Consider the following 25,066-nt stretch of genomic DNA (forward strand, 5'->3'; position numbering starts at 1 on the left):
TAAAATAAATTTTGCATGCACTTTTTATTCATTTTTTTCCAAACTAATAAAAATCTAAATTTTCTCAAGTTCTCTTAATCTTTTGGAGTTCATTTCTCATATTCTGACCGAGACGACAATATATCAGATGTAATTTTTACATTTTTATGATTGTTTCGTTATATAAATTATGAAAACAAAAAAAAATTGAGTTATGTTGTATTTGTGTGGTTCTATGCGAACTCATAACCACCAAGTTTGTGTATGACCACGCGAACACTTGAGTTTGGAGCCACACGAATACTTGAATTTCAAATTCTCTTTTAATCAATTTTTCAGATTTAGGAGTAAAAAAGGGTGAATAAGGGCATCTCCGACCGGTCACCATAACACAATTTTTTCATCTAATTTAGGTGTTTTTAGCCTCCCACCTAAAATTCTTATATCACCATTACACCTAAAATTATATAGAGATTTGGTTTTAGCCTCCCACCGTGGTCAATCCCCATATCACTAAATACTCAAATATTATTTTTCCACCAAATTTTTTGGTGAAGGAATTTTCATCTCTCAACCGTCCACCATTTTCCTATTTTTTCCACCAAATCCTATTTTTTCTACCAAATATAGAGGTGAAAATAGGATTTGGCGTAATCAACACCATTTTATTAAGTACCATATAAAATGACTATTTTAACTAATTGCACCCGATTACCAACTTATTACCATATTTATCGTAAATACATTGGTATTAATTATTAAATTAGTTTTTAAAATATAAATACATTTGTTATTATTAACAAAACATTAATTCTAAAAATATAAATATGCTTATTTTTAATTAATTTTTATATTTTGTTGGTATTAATATTTATTAGTTAATTTCTTTACTTAACTAATACGCTAATTACTAATAATAAAATACAATAAACAACAATAGAATGATTAACAAAACACACTTTAATTGATGAAATACAAGACATGACATTTAAATTGAAATACATAGCTCATAAAATAACAAACAACATAACATGATAACAAAACATGATAAACAATAACACAAATTATATAAATTTAAATCATCATGGACTGCTTATTTAAATTCTCATGTCGTACTTAATAGTCTCTGTTGTCATAGTTGTTGTCGTTCGGAGATTTCGGGACATAAGCATCTTCATCGGTTCATCCACTTCCCACTGCACTAAAATTTAAATTTCTAGCAGCTCTTGACCTGTTTCCATTGTCTATGATTTCTTGTTTCTTATCACTCCAGAATTGTTTGCTATAGGGTGTGAGATTACTCAAATCCTTACTCAGAATATCCATATCATGTTCAAGAACCTTTAATTTTATTTTTCTTTCTTTCATGTCTACTTTTTGTTGTTTAATGCTCACCAATAAATCTGCACGTGCTTCTCTTTTGTTTTGAATATTTAAGTACTCTTCATGTTGCTTTTGTATAAGATCTTGGCTCTTTCCAACGCTGCTCATCATCTCTTGCCACATAGGATCTTTTCTGAGTCTTTTTTTTGTCTTCGCTCCTTTCATTCCTATTGGTCTTTCTTGAGAACCGCTATGTCCAAAAGGAGACGAAGAACTATCTCCAAGAGGAGATGATGTATTATCTCCAAGAGGGGATGATGTGATATTTGGACCGACATGTTCAGCCCATTTCACGTGAAATTTTAATATTTTCCAAGTATGATCAAACTTAAACGGTTGATTTTTGGGTTCTTCGATGATATATAGTTCTTTGGCCTCTGCAAACTGCAATGGTAAGTAGTAAAAATATTGATGTCCTACAAAAATCAACTATGTTTCAAGCATTGACCAATGGTACATCTGCACCAGCTAATTATTCGATCAAAGGTAAGAACTATAACGTTGGTTATTATTTGGCTGATGATATTTATCCTAAATGGTCAACTTTAGTACAAGCCATTAGTGTACCCAAATGTACCGAAGAGAAATATTTTGTACAAAAACATGAATCATACCGCAAAGATGTGGAACGGACATTTGGAGTTCTTCAAGCTCGATTTGCAATTATTAGAGGAGCGGCTCGATTCTGGAAGAAAGAAGACTTACATGAAGTCATGTTTGCATGCATTATTCTGCACAATATGATATTTGAGGAAGAACACAGTGGATATAGAAACACTTATACTTTTGATGATACTCAATTTCGCACAAACCCTGACTATGAAAGTTCGTCTTCTATCCCGCTTGTTGAGCTTTTGAGAGATTTTAATAATACGGGATATGTTAGTTTTTTGGTCGACATCGAAATCTGATAAATCAACGAAAACACAATGAATTAAGGAGACTGGTAGCACACTTGTGGGATAAACGTGCTCAAATTGGTGATGTAGAAGATTATGATGGTGATGATGATGATAATAATGGTGAATGAGATTTTTTTTATGATTTCAAATTAATTTATGTTGTAATATTTTATTTATGCAATAATTTATGAGATTATTGTTTATGGTGGTGTTTGCAAATGATTATTTAAAAGTAGAAGTTAGTGATTGTGATTTAAGTTAGTTTTAAGTGCTTATTTCTAAAAGTTGGGGGTGTTTGCAAATATTTCGAAAAATGAACTAAAATTGAAAAAGCAGGGTTAGGGGTGCTCTTAAAAAAATAGCTTAAAGCAGATTATTTTAAGAGAAGCAAAAGCAAAAGTTGATTTTGCAAACACCTAAAAACAGATTATGAGTAAAAAAAACCGCATAATAACTTTCAAAAAGCATTTGCAAACACCACCTATGTATGATTTTATTATATTTAAAATAATTTGAGTTCATGTTATTTCATGTTTAGACAATTTTTAAAAATTGATAACATAATTTTTAAATTATTTAGTTAAGAAAATTTATTACTTAGCATTGGATCCATAATTAATATTTAGGAAATAAAATATTACAAAATTATGATTAACATTAGATTTATAGTTTTGGGGCATATATGGTGAAATGTCATTGGGGACCAAACCAAATTCCATTTCATATAAGTGGTGAAATAGTGAAATATAATTATTTTAATATTTGGTCTAAATTTTGGTGATACCCATTGGAGACCAAAACCACCATTTTTCCACTAAAATTGGTGGAAAAGTAAAACGGTGTGCTACCGGTGGGAGATGAACCCATTTTTTCACCACCATAAATGGGATTTGGTGAAAAAATGGTGAGACCGGTCGGAAATGCTCTAAATGCGTATTGAGTTCGCGTGTAGGCACGCAAACTTAGTACATGGATGTTTGCCCAACGTTAGAGAACTCCTTTTTTATAGCAATACTGATATACCTAATTGGACCGACCCAATGGGCCCCAACTTATTTAATAATTAGGCCCAATACACGAAAGTACTCGGGCCCATTACACGAAAGCCCAAGCACCTTCAAAGTAAGGCTTGGGCCCAACAAAATAAGCCCAACTCAATCAACGACATATAAATAGAAGTTTTATTCATTTGTAAAGGTACGTTCTGATTATTGACAAATCACCTCGAGTTTTATCCTCTCTACTCTCTCTACTGTCCGTACATCTGACTTGAGCGTCGGAGGGGTTTCCGCCGGATCAACCTCCGGCTTAGTTCACGTGTGCTCATTTTGTAGGGACCTCAGGAACATCGAGTTGACTAGCTACTGATCAGCTTTGCTCTCCCTGCTCGTTTTCTATACTACCCTAGGTGAGCTATATTTTAGCATCATCATTTTGGCGCCGTCTGTGGGAACGATGCAAACCAGATCACGTAGCCAACAAGATCCTCCTGAGGCGTCAGCTCGGAGAGAAAATGACACGGCTAATAACCTTCCCTTCCGTGGAGGATCTGGCATACCACCTCCTTCACGTGCCACGGAGCCACTTCCTCCACGTGCCGCGGAGCCAGCTCCTCCACGTGCTGCAGATCCACCTCGCGAGGTTCAGGTGATCCCCCCTCGGGACCCACCACTCGCCGATCCACCACTCCCTGCTCCTCGAACGGTTCAAATAACCGAGGACGCGCTCCAACACATGATAGCAGAAGCCTCAACTCGCGCCGCCACGGAGGCCGTAACTCAATATATCGCTACGATGGGAGCAAACGCTCCCAATGCGATACCAGCGCAAGCTCCACCTATAGTACCACATGTGGCCCCACCGCCAATCCAGAATCAAATAAGTGTCTCCTCATCTACGTCGGACCCACGGTCCCGAGTGCAGCTATCTACTAATCACAGAGGAGCACAGCCCAGACAACAACGTCGGCGCTCACCCCTACGGGGAAATGCATCACCACCGAGAATCCCTCTCTTTAATGAGGGAGAAGGCGAAGTAAACAGCCGAATGTCTCGCCAAAACCTTTTCTCCCAACCAAATAATCAAATGGGTGAGAGGATGCCTCTCCCAGCAAGACGCAGTCCCTTCACTATAGACATCCTCAACGAGGTATTACCTCAAGGAGTAAAGATCTCGGGGTTACCTCAATTCGAAGGGACCACCGACCCGCAGGAACATATTGAGAAATTCAGTGCCATGGCGGATTTATACGGCCCGACGGATGCTGCGATGTGCAAAATGTTCCGTACCACTCTCTCCAAGAGGGCCATGAATTGGTTCAACTCTCTACCCATAGGGTCGATTGACACCTTCGCTCGGCTGTCAACCCGGTTCACCAACCAATTCGCTATCAACAAACAATATGCCAAAACCCCAGCTCATCTCTTCTCAGTAGTACAGAGAGATAACGAAACGCTCCGCAACTACATCAAACGTTTCGTAGAAGCCGTCCATGAAGTCCCCAGTGTGGGGCAAGACATGCTCTCCGGGATTATGCAACATAACTTGAAACCGGGTAGATTCAAGGAATCTATTGCCGGAAGACCCCCAGGCAACCTAGAGGAGTTGCTAAATCGAGCCGAAAAGTACGTCAGGATAGAGGAAGCCTCCACCCACGCTCCTCCTAAAAGGAAAAGGGAAGATGACCGCCAGGACAATAGGAGACGTGATGACCGACGTCCACCACTTCCACCTCAAAGCCAACCCTCATCTTCCTACAATAGGTTCACTCCGTTAAACGCTCGCCTCACTGAAATCCTTCACGTGATAGAACAGAGAGGTTTAGCGGAGCCTCCACGTCCTATGCAGCCGAATGCAAAGCGAGAAAAGTCGGATCGTTATTGTCGATTCCATAAGGACAAAGGGCATACTACGGAGGAATGTGCACAACTCAAAGCGGCAATTGAGAGGTTGATCAAACAGGGCCATTTAGGCGAATACATCGATAAGCCGCGAAATAAACGCCGTGATGATCCTCCACGCCGAGATAACAATCGAGATCAACAACAAAGACGAGAAGATGGGAGTCACCGACGTGACCTAGATAACAATGATAACCAGCTTACCCGGGGAATCATCTCCTTTATCTCCGGAGGACCGGCGGGGGGCGATTCACAAAATGCAAGACGCACACTCGCTCGATCAGCGCGCATGAATCAAGAACGCGTTTCTCCCTCCGAACGCATATATCAAATACGAAGACCTGATCACAGCGTAGTCTTCAACTCCTCCGACCTCGAAGGTCCAGATGAAGACCATGTCGATGCATTGGTAGTAACAACAACGGTGGCCAACTTCTTGGTCAAGAAGATATTAGTGGATGGTGGAAGCTCAGCTGACATCATGTACCTCCACGCTTTTAAGCAGCTAGGCATAGATAATGCCCGGTTTAATCCCGTCTCCACACCCCTGAAAGGATTCACATGAGAAGGCATTTTATCCATGGGAGAAGTGGAGCTGCCAGTTTCTTTAGGGGAAGACCCCTGTCGAATCACAAAACTAATCAAATTCCTCGTCGTCGACAAGCCATCCCCTACAACATCATCCTAGGGAGGCCAGCAATCCATACCTTCAAATCAGTACATTCCTCCTACCATCAGAAGTGGAAATTCCCCACTCCCTACGGAATGGGGGAAGTACTTGGAGATAGACGTCTCGCCCGAGAATGCTATGCAAGGGCCCTACGAGAACCTTCCAAGAAGCTTAAACCACCCGGAAGGGGAGACGACACCCAAAAATCCGACAAACGGAAGTGGGTCAACGCGATCATTGAGGATAATAAAGAAATCCTCATCAGTGTGCCAGATGACAGCATCAAGCTAGCAGCTGTCGAAGAACTTAAGCTCATAGAGCTCACTCCCGGAGATACCTCCAAGCTCATACGAATAGGATCTGATTTAGATCCAACAACGGAGCAGCAGCTAATCAACTTCCTACGACACAATGGAGATGTGTTCGCATGGAAAGCCCAAGATTTATCGGGCATCCCTCCTCAGGTAGCTCTACACCGGCTCAACGTCGACAAACGATTGAAACCAGTCAAACAAAGAAAACGGACATTCGGTCCCGAACGCAACAAGCATATCAAGGCGGAAGTGGCAAAACTCCTTGAAGCAGGCCACATACGACCAGTTCAGTATCCTGAATGGTTGTCAAACGTGGTACTCGTTCCCAAGCCAGGTGGCAAGTGGAGACTATGTGTTGACTTCACCGACCTCAACAAAGCTTGTCCTAAGGACCCTTTTCCTCTACCTAGAATCGATCAACTCATCGATTCGACCTCGGAATACGAGCTCCTAAGCTTCCTCGATGCATACCAAGGGTACAACCAGATCTTACTTGCGCCAGAAGATCAAGAGAGGGCTAGTTTCATCACTGATCAAGGCATCTACTGCTATCAAGTCATGCCCTTCGGGTTAAAAAACGCAGGAGCCACCTACCAGCATCTAGTGAACAAAATGTTCGCAGATCAGATTGGTAAAAATATGGAGGTGTACATCGACGACATGCTCGTCAAAAGCGTCAAGGTCTCGGACCACTTAACTGATCTGGATCAGTGTTTCGCCACCTTGCGAAAATATAAGATGAAGCTCAACCCCCTCAAATGTTCATTCGGAGTTCGGGGAGGCAAATTTTTGGGTTATATGATTTCGCAGCGGGGAATCGAAGCTAATCCCGCAAAAATCGAAGCAATCACCTCCATGGCTCCACCAACCTCGATCAAGAAAGTTCAACAGCTCAACGGCTGTTTGGCATCCCTGAACAGATTCATTTCAAGATCAGCGGACAAGGCTCTCCCATTTTTCAAGATTTTAAGGGGAGGAAAAAAGTTCGAATGGGATGAGGCATGTCAAAAGGCCTTCACGGAGTTAAAGTCATATCTCGCATCACCACCCCTGCTTACAAAACCTCAACCGGGAGACATCCTCATGCTTTACTTAGCTACCTCGGCTGATGCCATCAGCGCAGTCCTCATCCGAGATGGAGGAAAAGGCCACCAACCCATATACTACATAAGTCGCGCCCTCCAAGGAGCCGAACAACGCTACACCAACATGGAGAAACTCGCTCTCGCCCTCATCAACGTAGCTCGGAAACTTCGACCTTACTTCCAGTCACATCAGGTGGTGGTTCTCACCAATTACCCTCTGAAGCAAATACTAAGAAGTCCCGAAACATCCGGACGATTAGCAAAATGGGCAATAGAGCTAAGTGAATATGGAGTGGAATTTAAACCCCGCCCAGCTATCAAAGCGCAAGTATTGGCAGATTTTCTAGTCGAAATGACTTCCATACAATAAAGCACTTCTCTACCTACTTGGTCTGTCAACGTCGACGGATCTTCCACTACCACAGGAGGGGGAGCGGGTATCGTACTAACGAATCCTGATGGAGATGAGTTTGAATACGTTCAACGATTCGAATTCACAGCCTCAAACAACGTCGCTGAATACGAAGCATTGATAGCGGGAATCCGCCTCGCCCTAGCAGCGGGAGCGCGCAAGCTCCTGATCCAAAGCGACTCTCAGCTCGTCGTTAACCAAGTACTCGGAGTGTACGAGGCCAAAGAAGACACCATGGCCAAATACTTAGCTGTCACACACACCCTCTTATCCAAGCTCGAGAGCTACGAGATAAGACAAGTACCCCGATCAAATAACATCCATACTGACAAATTAGCCAGGCTAGGGAGCTCCATGGCTAGCATCGGAAGTCGGAAGGTGACGCTTCTCACCTCACCTCAGCCGGAGATAACTTTCACCCACTGAAGTACAGTACACCGAGGAGGATGAACCATGCTGTTGACTCCAATCCTGAAGTATCTCAAAAAATGAGAACTTCCAACGGATCCCACCGAAGCACGAAAATTAAAAACGAGAGCCGCTCGATTCATCATAGTGGGAGAAGAGTTGTACAAACGAGGGTTCTCATTCCCCTATCTCAAGTGCCTCGACCCAACCACATCGGATTATGTACTTAGAGAAGTACACGAAGGCATCTGCGGCAATCACTTGAGCGGGAGGACCTTAGCTCTCAAACTACTGAGGCAGGGCTACTATTGGCCAACGATGCATGAAGATGCGAAAAGATTAGTCCGGAGGTGTAAACCCTGCCAAGAGCATGCCAATATCACTCACATGCCAGCAGCGTTAATGCAACCAATTGACAGCCCCATCCCTTTCGCCCAATGGGGGATGGATTTAGTTGGACCATTCCCGCCCGCCACAGGAGGACGCAAATACCTCATTGTAGCAGTGGACTACTTCACCAAATGGGTGGAGGCTGAACCCTTAGCACGCATCCGAGAAAAAGAAGTCATCCAATTTCTATGGAAGAACATCGTGTGCCGCTTCGGAATCCCATGTTCCATCATCTCGGATAATGGAACCCAATTTTGCGGTGACAAAGTAAAAAATTGGTGCCTCGGCTTGGACATCAAGCAGTTCTTCACATCGGTAGCAAATCCACAAGCTAACGGCCAGACGGAGGTTACAAATCGCACCATCCTCCAACACCTTAAGACAAGGCTGGGAAGTGCCAAAGGAAAATGGGTGGAAGAATTGCCTAACGCCCTATGGGCTTATCGCACAACCCCACGCGCAGCAACCGGAGAGTCGCCTTTCAATCTAGCTTTCGGCACGGAGGCTATCGCACCCGTGGAAATAGGTGAACCATCTTGGAGAATCACAAATTATGATCCAGCAGCCAATGAAGAAGCTATGCGAGGAAGCCTAGACCTTGTAGATGAGCTACGAGAGATCGCATACATCCGGCAACAGATGTACAAGTCACGCATGGCCAAGGCATATAACTCCAAGGTCCGCCCTCGCTCCTTTCAAGTCGGAGATTTAGTCCTCCGAAAAGCTGAAGCCTCTCACCCCATTGGTAAGCTCGACCCAAAGTGGGAAGGACCATATAAAATCACAAAAGTGGTCAACACTGGAGCATATCGCCTCGAGAACATCGACGGACACCCTATACCCAGAACATGGAATATAGGGAACCTCAAACGGTTCTACGCTTAAGGTATACATCTACCTCACTTCAGATCAGTCGAGATCATCACCCATATTTCTTCTATAGGAAAGTCACTTACGAATTGTCACCCATGTAGGCTCCACGACCTTCCACGTCACTCGTCTTGTAAAGCTGCTTCTACATGGTTGGAAATCTGACACCACATAACAAAGTGCGTTAACGTCCCACCTAAGTTGGGGGGCTAATAATTGATACTTACATCAGAAATTTATAATCACATCCCATCGTCTCCTTACAGGTTGCGAACCTACTATGAGAGGATGCATATTTTACAATCAATGGCCCAAAGAGCGAAACCACCCCATACCACATCGCCAAGGGTAACAGCACTTCCACTAGACTACAACACACACATACTCTCGTTTACTTTTACTAACGTGACACAATCATTCCATCTAACAGGCACAATCATACAGCAAATCATAGCCACTCACGAGTTGATTTCATAACTCAAAGTGCGAGGAAGAAAAACCATCCCCGTGTTAGGGCATAAAGACGCCAAAGGAATTCAGCCAACCATCAGAACAGCGAAACGAATGCGTACAAGGAAGACGTGGAAGAAGAACAAAGGAAGCACAATCACTCAAAAAAAAAAAAAAAAAAAAAAATTTATCAAGACAATTTGTTTGCTTTAATAATAATTAGTTACCTTCGCCTCATGTAGGCCCATCGCATTAGCTACTTATTTAAATTCGCCTCACATAGGCTTGTAACAATTCTCCTTTGCTATCATCGAATAAATCACGATTTTCATTTTACTCTCTACCCCTTTACATCGATACAAATTACATCTCATCATGAGTCTAATTCAATACCACCCTATAAACACTTAGAGAGATTTAGACAATCCATATAGCCTGGCCAGCTGGATTATCTAAGTCCCTTTATTTGTTTCACGAGGTATTAATTTTAAAACGTGGCCACGGACAAATATATTTAAGACCCAAGCGGTCCGAACAAAGGGCACGACCCTTAACAAAAACCTTGGGAGACTGATCCACTCCTCAAGTACATCGCGTATATGCTAATGTAAATACATATAAGCAACGCATTAATTCTTGACAATGTCAAAATAAATAAATCGTAAAATTAAACTTCAACGTCAAACAAGGAAGAAACTCAAACGAAATAGTAGTGGACATACCCATCTACATCAAAGATAAAAACAAACGACGAAATCCATAAAATAAAATAAAATAATAGCAATAGAAATAAATAGGGTGAGTTAACTATCCTAACAGATAAGTCTAAACTCCCCTACCACGAGCGGAAGATACACCCACAGTGGAATCATCCGCAACCATATCATCCACGAGTTATGTGCCCGTCCCATTGGCATTTATCTCATCTTTCTCTTCATCGGATATGCCAGCTTCCATCCCACGAATCACTTTCTCGCTAATACCACCTGCATCGCGCAGATATTTGCGACAAGCGCGCACTAATGGCTTATAAACCACAGCCAATGCGTGCTCCTCAATCATAGCAGTACACTCGTCACTACCTCGGAAGCTAGCCTTGGTTTCATCCACGATGGACTCCCTATAGGCCACACCACCTGATGTCGTCAGGAACCTCTTCCCCGTCGCCTTCTCAACTTCATATTTCTCTTTGAGCTGGTTGTAGCATACGTTCAACTTATGAACATCATCCTTATACGCCTTCGCTTCACTTCGAATAACCTCGAGCTCCTCTGTCTTCTCAGCAAGCTCCTCTGTCCGACGAGCAAGCTCTTCCGAGCGTAGAGCAAGATCGGCCCGCGCTACCTCCAACTGGCTTAGAAGTTCATCCTCACGCGCTTGACTTCGAGCCTTTTCATCTTCCTCCCTAGCCTCCACACTCCTACCATGCTCCATGAGATACCTCCAAGTCGCTACCAACTAAAAAAAAAAAAAAAAAAAAACAATAAATTTACACAAAGAAGAGGGGAAGTGACATTTAATCTAGTTTTAAATAAACAAGGACTCACCCGACATATGTCCCCACCGGCTAACTCCAACATGTGACAAGGGCCCTTACCAGACATCCGAGCACGATCATACTCCCGAACGAATCCCTCGGTACTCAACATAGGTAGATCACGGTCCGACACATCCCAATACGACTCCTTACCATCGCGATTCACACCATAGGTAAACAATTGTTTTCCTCATCCACCGTGGAAAGCATAGGTCTCCTCTGGGTCAACCCGTGGACGCTTAGGCACAGCCACATACTCGGTATCCACCATCTTTCCCTTGCCACGATCCCTCGTCGGTGGACGCCCCTCCACTTCACCAGCACTGCTACGATCATCTGCGACTACTCGAGGACTTTTCACATGGACATCCTCACGCGTCAAACCATTTGAAGAACCTCCCAACACAGAGGGAACCTTCTTTGATTTCTTCTTCGACGACCCATTCGCCTTAGCTTGAAGTGCCGCAAATGTGATACCCCCATCTACAAGAGATAACAAACACATAAGAAACATGGGAAATACACTACCAAAAAAAAAACAGAGAGGAACACAAGTCAAGGCAACAAAAGGATATACGATGCTGACCCTTCACCGTCGGTATCAAACTCCTCGGATCAAATTCCACATCACACAACCCAGATTCCTCAATCCTCTTTGCCATATTTGCAGTCATCGCGAAACTCTCACACATAGGATTCCAAACTACGGGAACGACAAAAGTGGGAGCCCTCACGTAAAAAAAATAGGTCTTCCATTTCCCCAAAGATAGCTTCACACTCTTCACGAATTGGTAATGAACGCGAGGATGAAAGCAAAAGAAAGACATCTTATTGGGCCGATGTAACGTAAATAACGCCTTAAATAAACTCACAGACACAGGCAGACCTACTCGAACCACCCTAAAATGAAACGCCTGGAACATCAGAACAGCAGTGGGCGTTAGCTGACTATACCTAATCTTGAATTCCTCGCAGACCTTCAACAAGGTCGGATGCGGTGTAATTTGAGATGTACACGTCAAGTAACCCAAAAACACCGTATGAAATCCATCGGGTGGCGAATACAAACGGTCGCCCTTCTGAGGCAACAACAACTCAACATTACTTGGCGCTCCAGATAAACGACGAATAGAGTGCAGATGCTCTTCCGTCAACACACTATCAAAATCAACTAAGTCCAAATTAATTGGCTTCTTTTTCTTTTGCCTCCTCTTATCAATCTCAATATCACCTGGCGGAATATCATCTTCCTCCTCCTCTTCATCCGTCAGCTCAACTTCACTACTTGGCACCGCTTGATCACTCGCCAAAGGAGCTTGATTCGAATCATCACTATCGCTCCCAAAATCCACGACTCGATGCCCATAGCAACGTCTACTGGAATCCGCTTCATCAACAGTAGGACAAATAGTAATATTGGCTGTGTTTGGTAAGCTTTTGGGCTTCCATTTCCATTTTATTTTGGGGAAAGATGTTTTAGGAGAAGAATTTGAAAATTAAATAAAGTTTGTTTGTGTTTTGGGAGGAGACAATTTGTACTGTAGCAAGTCAAATCATGTCTGAAAGGTGTTGGAAAAAGGTATTTTGGAAGAAGAATTTAAAAGATAAAGTAATTTGATTTTGTATTTTAGTGAAGACAATTTTCACTGTAGCGGTCAAATCATGTTTGTTAGAGAGAGAAATATTTGAATTTGTTTTGGGGAAAGTTTTTGAAAATAGTGTAGAAAGATAATTTTCATTTTGGGGAAAGTGTGGAAAGAATTTGAAAAGCTTAACAGACATAACCATTGTTATGCACTTCTACATCGTCACTCCACGATTCGATGATTTCTCGCCGACTAAAACTTCCCCCACTTAAAAAATCACGCGCATCAGCACCCTCGGAAATTTGCCCATCAATTTCGCCCGAACCGGGCCCGAAACCGTCCTCTAACGCGCCCTCACGCGCGCGCGTGACCCCAAAAAGGGCTGATTCACGCGCGCGCGCGTCCTCAGCACGCCCAGGCACACGTGTCGCCTCTCCACTCGCCAGCACGCGCGCGTCCACGCCCTCCCACAATTCAGACGCGCGCGCGTCGCCAATAGGAAGCACGCTTGACGCGCGCGCGTCCCTCCCATTCTGCCCTTCGCCTTCACGCGCGCCTGCAGCACACTCATCAATCGCCCGCGCGCGTCCCCCCACACCCGACGCGCGCACGCGTTCTTCCACCCCCAGCACTGACGCGCGCGCGCGTGCCTCGGCCACCGTGCCCAACGCGCGCGCGCGTCCCTCCGCCATTGGCCCACGTGGATGAAAAGCTCCCTCTCTCCTCTTCTCCTTCCCAAGACAAGCCGCCGGCTCACGGCTCCGGCTCGGCTCCCCACGCTCCACGATAGCACTCCTCACACCAGTTTTGGGGCGGCTCGTGGCGCGACTTGAGCCGACGGCTGAACCCAAGCCATCTCCTATACCCACCTCTCCATGAATTCGTACACCATCTACTACAGATCCGGTTTCCACACCCGATACTACAGGCTTCTCACGCCCTATACCCACCGTACCAAAAGTTTTCTCGCCTCCTTCAATAGGGTCTCGAAGTTTAATTCGCAACGGTTTCGAATTACCCGCGTTCGACATGATCAATATTTTTCCCCAGAGAAGCAATCAAGAAAACAAAAAAAATTCTACTCTACCGCAAAAAAAAAAAAAAATTTTCAAGAGAAGGATAGCACAGAAGAAGACTGGGAATTAAAAATACATACCCATATATATTACGTAGGAGTTGAAGTTTAACGCTTTCCACCGCAAAATGAGTCTATTTATCTGGCCCTGGTATATTATTTAAAACCCTTAAATATATACCTTGCTGCCAAATAAATACAATAATCCCTTATTTAAATTAAGGAATTAAATCACCACCAACGGAAACAATTCAATATACGACGCAATTAACTCTCGACACGACCCGGATCCCTCTACACAAGTCCCCGTCTCGAATCGAGAGTTGGGGGGCTTAATGATATACCTAATTGGACCGACCCAATGGGCCCCAATTTATTTAATAATTAGGCCCAATACACGAAAGTACTCGGGCCCATTACACGAAAGCCCAAGCACCTTCAAAGTAAGGCCTGGGCCCAACAAAATAAGCCCAACTCAATCAACGACATATAAATAGAAGTTTTATTCATTTGTAAATGTACGTTCTGATTATTGACAAATCACCTCGAGTTTTATTCTCTCTACTCTCTCTACTGTCCGTACATCTGACTTGAGCGTCGGAGGGGTTTCCACCGGATCAACCCCCGGCTTAGTTCACGTGTGCTCATTTTGTAGGGACCTCAGGAACATCGAGTTGACTAGCTACTGATCAACTTTGCTCTCCCTGCTCGTTTTCTATACTACCCTAGGTGAGTTATATTTTAGCATCATCAAATACTAATTAGTACGTGGCTGGTGCACATTACCAACATCGTCATACGTTGTAATATGGAACCATATAGTTTTCATACATAGTGTCGCCTTACATGTCAGAACGTGTGTTGCAGCAATATGGAACAGTCCATAAAATTTTGTTTCTGAAACAATCCATCGAAAATATATATAGTGGTATATGGAACGTACGCATCATATTTTGTGCAACCTCAACTTGAGGCCATTTTTAACCGCGTTTGCCCCTACATATCAGTTGTTTACCGAACGATATTGTTCGACTTCTATTGCCAATTGTATAAATGACACCAATATAACCACAAGTTACTATATTAACACAATAAAAATGGTTCGTAACTCTTAATAACTACATCAATCTTTATTTCTTACTACAGTTAATTTGAATCATTTGTTTTTGACGATCCGATTTGTAGTTTTTGCATAAGATTATTGAGTCTCTTAACAAGTAATACTCGTCCGTATCAAAAGTTCTAGAGACTATTTTCAAATTTTATTCTAAGAAAATAAAAGGAGTTTATTCATTTATTTTTTATTTAAAAAAATGAGAAACAATCTCAAGTTTTATGCTGATTAAACAATAGGACGTATGACGACTTCAGTTCTGGAAAGCGAACTGCACCATACTTGAAAAATGGAAACCGGAGGCAATTAACCCCCATTTGGAATGCAATACGGGGAACACACTTGGTTCACGCGCTACAATCGCGTGGCGATAACAAACGTTTCATTTTCTGACCCCCGTCAAATCCAATCTTCTATAAATACCCACCGCCACCACCAGCCACCACCCCCACCGCATAAACAAAAACGCCTCTCCCAAAAGCAGGATTTTTTTGTATATTTAATTAAAATAAAAGTGAATAGCCAGATTTAGAAAAATCTTATAAATGTACCCTTAACCCTAATTCTTGATTATCTTCTTCTTCTTTTTTTTTTTCTTTTTTGAATTTTTTGAATTTATACAGTACATTTGTCTTTTGAATTGATTCGACTTGTTTGCGGTAATTATGTCTGCAATACTATGCGGAAAGAGATCGTTCTTCGAGGAGGCAGAATCAGGAGCGCCGTCGCCGACGTCAGCATCTCCGCCGGTTTACAAGAAGTTGCGGTGTTCTTCCTCAAATTCGCCGGTCCGGTTTACATACTCGCCCCCTGCGTATTCCGGTCCAGTTGATCAGCTCAAGGCGTTGTTTCCTGATATGGAAATTCAGGTGATTGTTGCAAGCACTCTCTCGCTTAATTTTTTTTGTTTTAATTTTTTATGCAGTTCTGATGATGGCTTAGGGTTTATGTTGGGTCTGATAGATCTGAATTGTTCATGAGTTTCATGAGTATGGTGTCTTTTTTTTTTTTCTGGAAATGATTGCTTGTGCTTAATCATTTCTTAAAAAACTGGGATTTTGGCCTATGTGTTCATTAATTATGTAGTTACTGTGTGTGTGTGTGTTTCATTTTGATGATATGAATTTATGCATGGATTGACAGATAGGTTGAGAATTGTTTGTTGGCCGAATAGTTAATCTGCTGCTGGTGTATCACTAATCGTGGAAGAACTATTTTGTTGTAAACCTCATCAAGAAATTGATTCGTATTTGACATTAATCATGAACGATTTGTAACTCGTGAGGATTTCAGTAAGGAATGATTTGTGAAGAAGATTTAATCTCATAAATTCTCGATTTCCTTCTATAGTTAGTAACTGCTCATGTGTTTCTATTATACTACATTTGATAATTTGCATGGTTCTGATGAGGATTGCATCTTGGAAATTACATCAATTAGGGTTTTCGTAAAATGAGATGATCCATGAATTGACCTTAATATACACGTTCTTTTTGTTACTCCTTGATAGCATGTAAATCCCTTGCTATTTATATTTGACGACTCTATTCCGTGATGGATTTTGTGCGAAATGTAATTGGCGAAGCTGTTCAATTTCACTGTGTTGACTGTGTACACGTGTAGAAATTCGGTAGCCACTAATCATTTGTCATAACTATTTGCAGCTCCTCGAGAAAGCATTAGAAGATTCTGGCAATGACTTAAATTCTGCCATTAATAGCCTCAACGAGCTTCAACTTGGATATTTGAAGAGCAACTCAGGCTTAGCTGCTGAAGAAAATCCAGATATGGAAAAAGGTATGTCCGCACGTAGCAGAAACTAAACAATGGAACAATGCCCTGATAATTGAATTTCTACCCCCACATTTTGGCTTCTTCGACACGTATCTTTTTAGTACTCTCATTAATCCACTAATCTGGGCTGATGGTAGACCTTGATAACACGTGTCTGTGCCTCTCTGTGTATTTATTGCATTGCATTTATATAGACCTAGAATTATCTCAATCGACTCACTTTAACAGCGTCTCGACAAAATCACAAAAATCTTCGAAATGGTTACCTAAATCAGAAATCCATCGGAAAATGATGAAATTCATAAATACTTTTGTCATTCATCCACCTCCTTATGAAAGAATGATAAACCAGAGTTTTTGGTTTAATGTGATGTAAAGATCATATATGTTACTATTTCACCACCGAACCATAAAATCATAAATGACAATTCAACTCTGTGATTCGTGCATAAAATCTGTTTGTATTTGATTTTTCTCCTTCTTTTACATTTATCATTTTTAACATCTCAATTCTTTCGCTGTTGGATTTTTCTAAAACACGTGATGTGCGTAATGAGATATTACATTACTTGCAGAAACAGCACCGGGTTTTGTGGATGCAGTTCCTTCGGAGGAGCCTCAAATCCAAAACAAAATGCCCACAAATGGTGCAGAGTGGGTGGACTTAGTTGTCAAGGAGATGATGAGTGCCACTAGCATAGATGATGCTAGATCCCGTGCAGCACGCGTATTAGAGAGTTTAGAGAAATCCATCACTTCTCAGGCTAGTGCCCGCCTGGCTGAAGGGTTTCACAAGGTAAGTAACCCTAGGGGGGCCATGCCCCCCTACCACTTCTCAAAAAACTTCTATTGTTTTCTTGAAAAAATTAGGAAAATTTGGATTGGAGGGATTGTTGTCGAACGAGAAGTTCTGAACATTTTGATTAAAATATATAATTTCTTGATAGATATGCTTACTGAAGAATCACATACCATGTTTTGTGTTTGCAATTTCATGTTCTTGTTCTTGCAGGAACATGCGATGCTAAAGGAACAAATCGAGGCACTTCTTGGAAACAATGCCATACTCAAACGGGCTGTGGCGATTCAGCACGAACGTCAAAAGGAGTATGATGAGAGTAACCAAGAGGTGCAGCAGTTGAAGCAGTTGGTGGCTCAATACCAGGAGCAATTGCGAACCCTTGAGGTGAATTTGCAAACTTTCCATATTATTTAATTACGCATGGTTATCTCTTTTCCAGTTTTGCCCTTGTTTCTTCTAATTAGTGGAGAAGATTATTTTAGTTATATTATGTGTTTTCCCCTTAAATTCTTGCATATTTATTAGATTTTATGAATACACAAAAAAATAGATAATTTGAAAAAGAGAGAGTATTATTTGAACGGAGAGAGTATTAGTTAATTTTTATTTGGTGCCTTACCTTCATAATGTGACTCCGTCCGTCTTCAAATTAAATGTTATTTTGTGGAATATTTTGTTTCCGTATTATCAGAGTCAGTAGAAATTTTAGAATGCCGATGATGCATTGATTAATTTCTTTTCCCACTTTTGCCCTTATTTACTCCTAAATAGCAGAGCGATAAGTAGTGAGAAGGGTATTTTTATTATTTTGATTTGGGGGTATTGTCTGGAATATATAAACATGCATGATAATGGAACTCACTTGCTTAGTTCCTTTTTTCGTTTCTTGCAGATGAACAACTATGCTTTGACGTTGCATCTGCGCCAAGCGCAGCAATCCAACTCCTCCGTCATTGGACGTTTCAATCCCGATGTATTCTAATAAAATAAAAAATAAAATAAAAGATGGAATGATGCTTCTAGAAGATTTTACATAGGTTGTTGTCTGTTGAAGTGTCGGATACCGAAGTAATGTATGGTTTAAATTTCTCATATACTGAGGTTATATATATAAAGTCATATATGTAAGTTGGAGGCCATTTTTCCTGGAACTGGGCCTAATGTAATTTTCACTAAAGATTGTGTTGGAAAGTTGAGATTTCAATTAGTTGATACTTTTAATTTTTCTTGTCTTTGTTTTGTGGTTCTTGTTTTTCTTGTTAAGGGTAGCAACAGGGGTAAAATGGTAATTAGAAGGTTTGTTTATTCCAATTCCGATTCGTAAATTTAAAGAAATGAATTTCGAAATCTTCCAAAATTCGAAATTTTTGGGATTATGTTTCAAATTTTTTTTATTTCTTTTTGTTGAGAATGAATTACGTTTCTATGCATAACAAAAAGGGTAAATTACGGATATCGTGAGATAATGTCAAATTATAAAATACCTCATCCTGTTTGGATAATTACGACTATATACATCAACTATGAATTTTCCTACACTTTCACTATTCGGTGTCAAATTTAGTGAATTGTTTTAGATTATGTGGAATATTCTCCAATTTCTACTATGTTTTACTCCATTCGATGAACATATGATGCGTCTCGGAGGCTTGTAAATATCCAATTATGGCGCATCAGAAACTGTAACATTCCACTGAATGTAGAAAATTATGTTGAATTCAACATAAAAAATGGTGAAGGTGTAAAAAAATTTATAGTTGATGTTTACTTGTAATTACCGGAACTGAGGGGTTGTTTTGTAATTTGACGGTGACCGTAATTTACTCTAATTAATAATATAATAATATACATATGTATTTAAAAAACGTGCTATAATATGAAGTGGAAGCGGAAGCGCGTCACAGAACAATCTCTCTTACTACCATTTTATCCACACCCACACAAAAGAGAGAAACCAAAATAAAAAAATAAAAAATTAAAAATTAAAAAAGAAGGGAAAAAAAATGAAGGAAAAAAAGTTGTGACATCCAACAGCAGCGCTGAAACTCGATATACTGAAAAGCAATGAGCAAAACCCCAACGATTCTCCACACTCTCTCAGGACTTTCATCGAACAGGTACAGTTAGTTCACAAACAACACACTCATCTGAATCTCCACTCTACGATGGCCGCCGCCGCCGCCACTGCGGTGTCGCTATGTTTCCCTTCTTCTTCGTCCTCGAGTTTATCGCCCCAAAAGCAGAGCACTCTGCTTTTCCCTCCCTTGGGCTCTTCGTCGTCTTGTCTATTTACGGGCGGCTCCCTCATCTGGGGCAGTAAGAAGTTTCTGCAAGTTTCGTTATCCTCTGCCGCACAATTGGATAAGAAAATGTGCGCGCGGAGGTTTAGAAGAGCGGTCGTGGTTGCTGCAGCAGATTACTATTCAACTCTTGGAGTGCCGAAATCTGCTAATACCAAGGAAATTAAGGCCGCGTATCGAAAGTTGGCTAGGCAGGTAGTGAATTGTGAGGAGTTTTTGTGTGATTTCTTCATTTTTTTGTCGAATTTATAATAATTAAATCTAGTGGCTGCTTTATTTTAGCTTGTAATTGAGTTGTTTCTGATGTGAAATATTTTCTGGGAAGTGGGAATTTGATTTTATTTGAGTGTATATACAGTTATTTGAGAATTTAGAACTGCCTTTTCCTTGTTTTTCAGTTCCATCCTGATGTCAACAAAGAGCCTGGAGCAACCGACAAATTCAAGGAGATCAGTGCTGCATACGAGGTAAATACGGACAAGTACTGTTTGATTTGTGCGATTTTTATTTTATTGTTCTTTTGACCTTAAACCTGTTCGTACCAATGGGGTTCCGATTATTGGAGTAGGATGCGGTTTTGCTTCTAATACGACCTTAAACTTGTTCGTACCTCAAATGATTTCTCATGTGTAGTATGTTTTGCATATGTTGGTAGAAGAATTCTGAAGTACAATATTGTCAGGTACTATCAGATGACAAAAAGAGAGCTTTGTATGATCAATATGGTGAAGCTGGCGTCAAAAGTACTGTTGGTGGACCTGGTGGTTACACGGTATTGGTTAATTTTTGTAGTCGCAGTTTTACATTTTGCCTGAAGATTTTCCGGAGTTGCAGCATTGCTTAAATATTATCTAACTTGTTATCATCCAAATTTCAAATAGCATAGTTTTGGTTTAATCTTATCTGAAGTAGACTCTTTTCTCCTATAAATTGTGTCCTAGAGTAAAGGAAGTTTTACTGGACTTGCTTGTTTTTTAAATATATCAGTTACAGGCCACAGTCCAATTGTACGATAATATCAAAATGATGTATCGAGACTTATGTGAAACGAGAAAGATGACTTCTTAAAGCAGTACCCTAAAGATATATAAATAGTTGCTCTAAAGAGAATTTCTCATGTATGCCTATTTCACAGTAAAATGAGTGTATGTTTTTTTTGATGATGAACATCTTGTTCCACAGGCGACCAACCCGTTTGATCTATTTGAGGCATTTTTCGGGTCTAATATGGGTGGGTTTGCTGGAATGGATGGATCTGGATTCGGAGCAACACGTCGTAGTAGTGTTTCAAAAGGTGAAGATATCCGGTGAGTTAAAATTGAGTATATTGTTCCCGGACATGCCTTGTCATATTCCTTTGCCACTTTCATACAAACTCGTTATACTGTCTATGTTTTCTAGAAGAACGTCGCTAGCCTGTAATACTTTCCAATCTAGTTTTATTACAAGTTTGCATGATTTTCTTGTGAGAAGGACTCTTAAATAACTTCTAACGAGTTGTAGATAATGTTGTTTTGTCTACTAAATTTCTCTTGACAACATTTATGATCATCATGGTTGACTGGTTACTGAATATGAATTTCAGTTATGATATGACATTGGAATTTACGGCGGCTATATTTGGGGATGAGAAGGAATTCGAGCTGTCCCATCTTGAAACATGTGATGTTTGTGCTGGTACTGGAGCAAAAGTAGGTTCCAAGATGAGGATATGCTCAACATGTGGTGGCAGAGGTCAAGTCATGAGAACTGAGCAAACACCTTTTGGCATGTTTTCACAGGTACTCCTGACATGAGCAATATGTGAGATTTCCTTGTATCTTTGCTTAATAATGTCTAAGAAGAGGGAAAAAAATTACTTAAGATAATAGTGGTCATCACTGGTTATTATGTTCGTGATTAGTTGCAAGTTGGAACCTATTACAAGTTTTCCGGAAGTACTCATGGAGGGCTTTATCTAGTTCTCTATTTACTATTTGTTACATAATTGACGCATCCACATAATGTATATACAATTTGTGGTTCTTAGTGCATTCAAATAAGAATGGTCAGTCGATAAGCATGGAATAGTTTAATTTATTGTCGTCACACTCAAGCTCATTGTATTTGTTTGATGCATGATGTTGACCTTTGATTTTTGTTTTGCTAAACGAATCTGATTGTGTAAAACAAGATCTAGAGAACTAACTCTTTCTGAAAATTTAGTTAAAAAATGCACTTCTGTGGGAAAAAAAATAGGTTTCTGTTTGCCCAAGTTGCGGTGGAGATGGTGAAATGATATCTGAATCCTGTCGTAAATGCTCTGGTGCTGGCCGAATACGAGTTAAAAAAGACATCAAAGTCAAAATTCCTCCTGGAGTTAGTAAGGGCAGTATTCTTCGAGTTTCTGGAGAGGGTGATGCCGGGCCAAAAGGGTACGTTTTGATGTTCTACTTTCTCTTCTGATTTTGTAATCCACCGATTTAATAAAGATTGGAAGCTACATACTTCCCCCCTGCAAAGTGTTTGTCATGTTAACTTGGTTATGTAACTGCATGTTGAGAAAACGAAAGATCATTGCGAGTTCACATGAAATCATCATATTTTCTAGGATAAGACCTACCAACTTTCTTGAGCGTTGGTTCTGCAAATTGTGTAGACATGATGAAGTTTGATGCTAAAAATGTTTTTATTTTGCCCCTATCATTATTTACGTGCATTGCATTATTTTCTTGTAGGTTAGTATTTCTATCTTGAAAATGCAAAAGGTACATTGTGAAACGCATGATTTTAACTCTTTCTGGGGTTTCCATCCTTTATACAGGGCCCCAGCTGGAGATCTTTATGTCTATCTTGATATCGAAGAGATACCCGAAATTCAAAGAGATGGCATAAATCTTTATTCTGTTATTTCAGTCAGCTATCTGGATGCCATATTGGGGACTGTTACTAAGGTACATGTACATCTGGTCTTGATATTTTCTGCATTTCCATTTAATTTCTCGTTTTGAACTTCTCTGCATTTACCCTTTGATGTAAATAGCCAAATGAGAATGCTGCAGCCTGTATAGAATAGTGCTCAAGTAGTTTATAATGGTAATTTTTTCCGTGCTATTGATTCCATCTGAAAGTGAAGACACGAGCAATAAGTAACTATGATGATTGTTTGAATTAGGGACTGTTCTTTCTAATGTGCTCGACAGTTTTCGCCTGGATATCATATTTAGTAACTCTTTTAAGTGGTTGAAATGTACGTTTTAGACTCGTAATGATCTTTTATACTTTCCAATTTTCATTTTTTAATTATTAGATGTTTAAATATGCTAATTAATTCACATGCTTTATTACTTTACTTTAATCATCTAGCTACCCATGCAACTTATTTTATGTAATTATGGTATAAAAGGTTAGGTTATGCAGAACGGATTGTTATTCTAACTTCTATATAGTGGTGTATTTATATTTTTGATTTTATCATCTCACTTGATAATTGAGATCACCGTCTACAGGACCATAGTTGATAAGAAGAAATTAAATACGGAATAACATGACCAATAATTATTGAATTATAATTCCCAATTTTTGTTTTTTTATAATTAATGATTGGTGTATTGCTTCCCTAGACTCCACGGTTTTGCATGAAATTTACCATGCATGCGAATTATGGGAAGCGTGATTCATTAAACTCTACATCGGCAATTTACGTTCAAATTATGCTGTGGCAATATTAATGGTATTCTATTGTTGTTGTCAAGATGACTAAAAAATGATACCTCGTATGTGGAATAGGTCAAGACAGTCGAAGGAATGACGGACCTGCAGATTCCTCCAGGTACTCAACCTGGAGATGTGCTCGTTTTGGCAAGAAAAGGTGCACCCAAACTAAACAGGCCATCGATACGCGGCGATCATTTATTCACTATTAAAGTTGCCATACCAAAGCGTGTCAGGTAAGTCAAAACGCTTCCTCAATTTTAGCTGTATTTTACACGCACAATAAACCTTACGACTTTCAGTATGGTAATTAGATATTTATTCTCATCTTTTTCCAAACTCGTGACACTGACAAAAAAGAGTTAGTTTAGTAAATGGAGAAATATTTATATCTTAATTTTTTTTCTTGAACGATGAATGACCCCGAGGGTTATGATAAAATCAGGTTAGACATTATTGCCACCTGTAATATTGTCATACAATATTCCAGAGTTTTTGCAGTTTTTAGATTTAAGATACTTTAATTTCTGTTTTCAGTACGGAGGAACGTGAACTACTTGAGGAGCTTTCTTCTCTTGGTAAGGCCCCAGCTAATCGTTCGAAAACGCGCCCGAAAGTTCAACAACCTGGTAAATTCCCAACTGTTATATATCACATTGCAAATATTACGTATTCAACAAAAAAAAGGTTATTATTCATATCGAAATACCAGTTGTTATCTGATAATTGATGTCTGATCCGATCTCTGCTTTTCAGATGAAAGTACAGAAAGTGAAAAAGGTCCCTTATCGGAAAATAACGATGAATCGGAAGATGGAGAAGACTTATTGACGAAGCTGAAAGATTTAGCTGGGTATATATATATATATATATATATATATATATATATATATATATATATATATATATATATATATATATATATATATATATATATATTTCTCCCTCTTGTTAATTTCCCTTGAATTTTGCCAATGTTGACATTTCATCCTGATTGTGTAAAATTTGCAGGACTGTTGCAAATGGAGCTTTAAAATGGTTCAAAGATAACCTATAGTTCTTCGTTGCGGATTTTGTGGGGGCGTTTCGCTGTTCAGTCGAATGATCTTAGGTTCTAGCTGAGAAATCGGACAAAAAAAATCTGATCGGAATTCTTTGATTTTTCCATCCTTCTTTGCTGCTGTATATTATAGCACGAGTTACCACAGAGTTTTCTCGAATTGTATTCTTTTGTACCTCGTGAATCGTTAGACGAGAGGCAATGTGTAGAAAGTATTTGAAAATGCCACCATATTTTTATTTGATTTTTCATTGTGTGTCTTCTTTTTTGTAATAGCACCAAAAACACACACACACATGTCTGTGTATGACATGCTTTTTCCCATATGGAGGTAGTTGTGAG

General features: G+C 40.3%; 4 protein-coding genes across 4 annotated transcripts; 3 read left to right on the forward strand and 1 right to left on the reverse strand.

Moving 5' to 3' along the window:
* Positions 1-4,571: 4,571 nt before the first annotated feature.
* On the forward strand, positions 4,572-5,729 carry LOC148770983 (uncharacterized). The gene is made up of 2 exons (XM_088817433.1): positions 4,572-5,337; positions 5,521-5,729. Exons 1-2 carry the CDS (start codon positions 4,572-4,574, stop codon positions 5,727-5,729), a joined length of 975 nt encoding a protein of 324 aa, XP_088673559.1.
* A 4,928-nt stretch (positions 5,730-10,657) lies between these two features.
* LOC148770984 (uncharacterized) lies at positions 10,658-11,472 on the reverse strand. The gene is made up of 2 exons (XM_088817434.1): positions 11,311-11,472; positions 10,658-11,221 (listed from the first exon to the last, which is right to left on the reverse strand). Exons 1-2 carry the CDS (start codon positions 11,410-11,412, stop codon positions 10,658-10,660), a joined length of 666 nt encoding a protein of 221 aa, XP_088673560.1. The 5' UTR covers positions 11,413-11,472.
* A 4,004-nt stretch (positions 11,473-15,476) lies between these two features.
* On the forward strand, positions 15,477-18,892 carry LOC105972326 (uncharacterized). The gene is made up of 5 exons (XM_012997273.2): positions 15,477-15,944; positions 16,740-16,872; positions 17,445-17,665; positions 17,882-18,055; positions 18,564-18,892. Exons 1-5 carry the CDS (start codon positions 15,741-15,743, stop codon positions 18,651-18,653), a joined length of 822 nt encoding a protein of 273 aa, XP_012852727.1. The 5' UTR covers positions 15,477-15,740; the 3' UTR covers positions 18,654-18,892.
* A 666-nt stretch (positions 18,893-19,558) lies between these two features.
* LOC105972325 (Molecular chaperone Hsp40/DnaJ family protein) lies at positions 19,559-24,972 on the forward strand. Its single transcript, XM_012997272.2, has 11 exons — positions 19,559-20,166; positions 20,370-20,438; positions 20,654-20,743; positions 21,154-21,278; positions 21,557-21,752; positions 22,210-22,385; positions 22,775-22,904; positions 23,740-23,900; positions 24,202-24,293; positions 24,421-24,517; positions 24,676-24,972. The coding sequence occupies exons 1-11, from the start codon at positions 19,837-19,839 to the stop codon at positions 24,719-24,721; spliced, it is 1,512 nt and encodes a 503-aa protein (XP_012852726.2). The 5' UTR covers positions 19,559-19,836; the 3' UTR covers positions 24,722-24,972.
* Positions 24,973-25,066: the final 94 nt, after the last annotated feature.

This window comes from Erythranthe guttata, chromosome 4 (genome assembly GCF_056151865.1).
Source record: "Erythranthe guttata isolate IM_541 chromosome 4, IM_541, whole genome shotgun sequence".
In the NCBI taxonomy this organism is placed as follows: Eukaryota; Viridiplantae; Streptophyta; class Magnoliopsida; order Lamiales; family Phrymaceae; genus Erythranthe; species Erythranthe guttata.

Bases quoted from the DNA above. Each gene is read 5' to 3' on its own strand.
- LOC148770983 (XM_088817433.1), top strand. From the start codon at position 4,572: ATGAATTGGTTCAACTCTCTACCCATAGGGTCGATTGACACCTTCGCT. The intron at 5,338-5,520 runs GTGACCTAGATA...ATCACAGCGTAG, and splicing joins AGAAGATGGGAGTCACCGAC to TCTTCAACTCCTCCGACCTC.
- LOC148770984 (XM_088817434.1), bottom strand. From the start codon at position 11,412: ATGTTGAGTACCGAGGGATTCGTTCGGGAGTATGATCGTGCTCGGATG. The intron at 11,222-11,310 runs GTGAGTCCTTGT...TTTTTTTTTTAG, and splicing joins CCGGTGGGGACATATGTCGG to TTGGTAGCGACTTGGAGGTA.
- LOC105972326 (XM_012997273.2), top strand. From the start codon at position 15,741: ATGTCTGCAATACTATGCGGAAAGAGATCGTTCTTCGAGGAGGCAGAA. The intron at 15,945-16,739 runs GTGATTGTTGCA...AACTATTTGCAG, and splicing joins TTCCTGATATGGAAATTCAG to CTCCTCGAGAAAGCATTAGA. The intron at 16,873-17,444 runs GTATGTCCGCAC...CATTACTTGCAG, and splicing joins AAATCCAGATATGGAAAAAG to AAACAGCACCGGGTTTTGTG.
- LOC105972325 (XM_012997272.2), top strand. From the start codon at position 19,837: ATGGCCGCCGCCGCCGCCACTGCGGTGTCGCTATGTTTCCCTTCTTCT. The intron at 22,905-23,739 runs GTACATGTACAT...TATGTGGAATAG, and splicing joins TATTGGGGACTGTTACTAAG to GTCAAGACAGTCGAAGGAAT. The intron at 23,901-24,201 runs GTAAGTCAAAAC...TTCTGTTTTCAG, and splicing joins GCCATACCAAAGCGTGTCAG to TACGGAGGAACGTGAACTAC.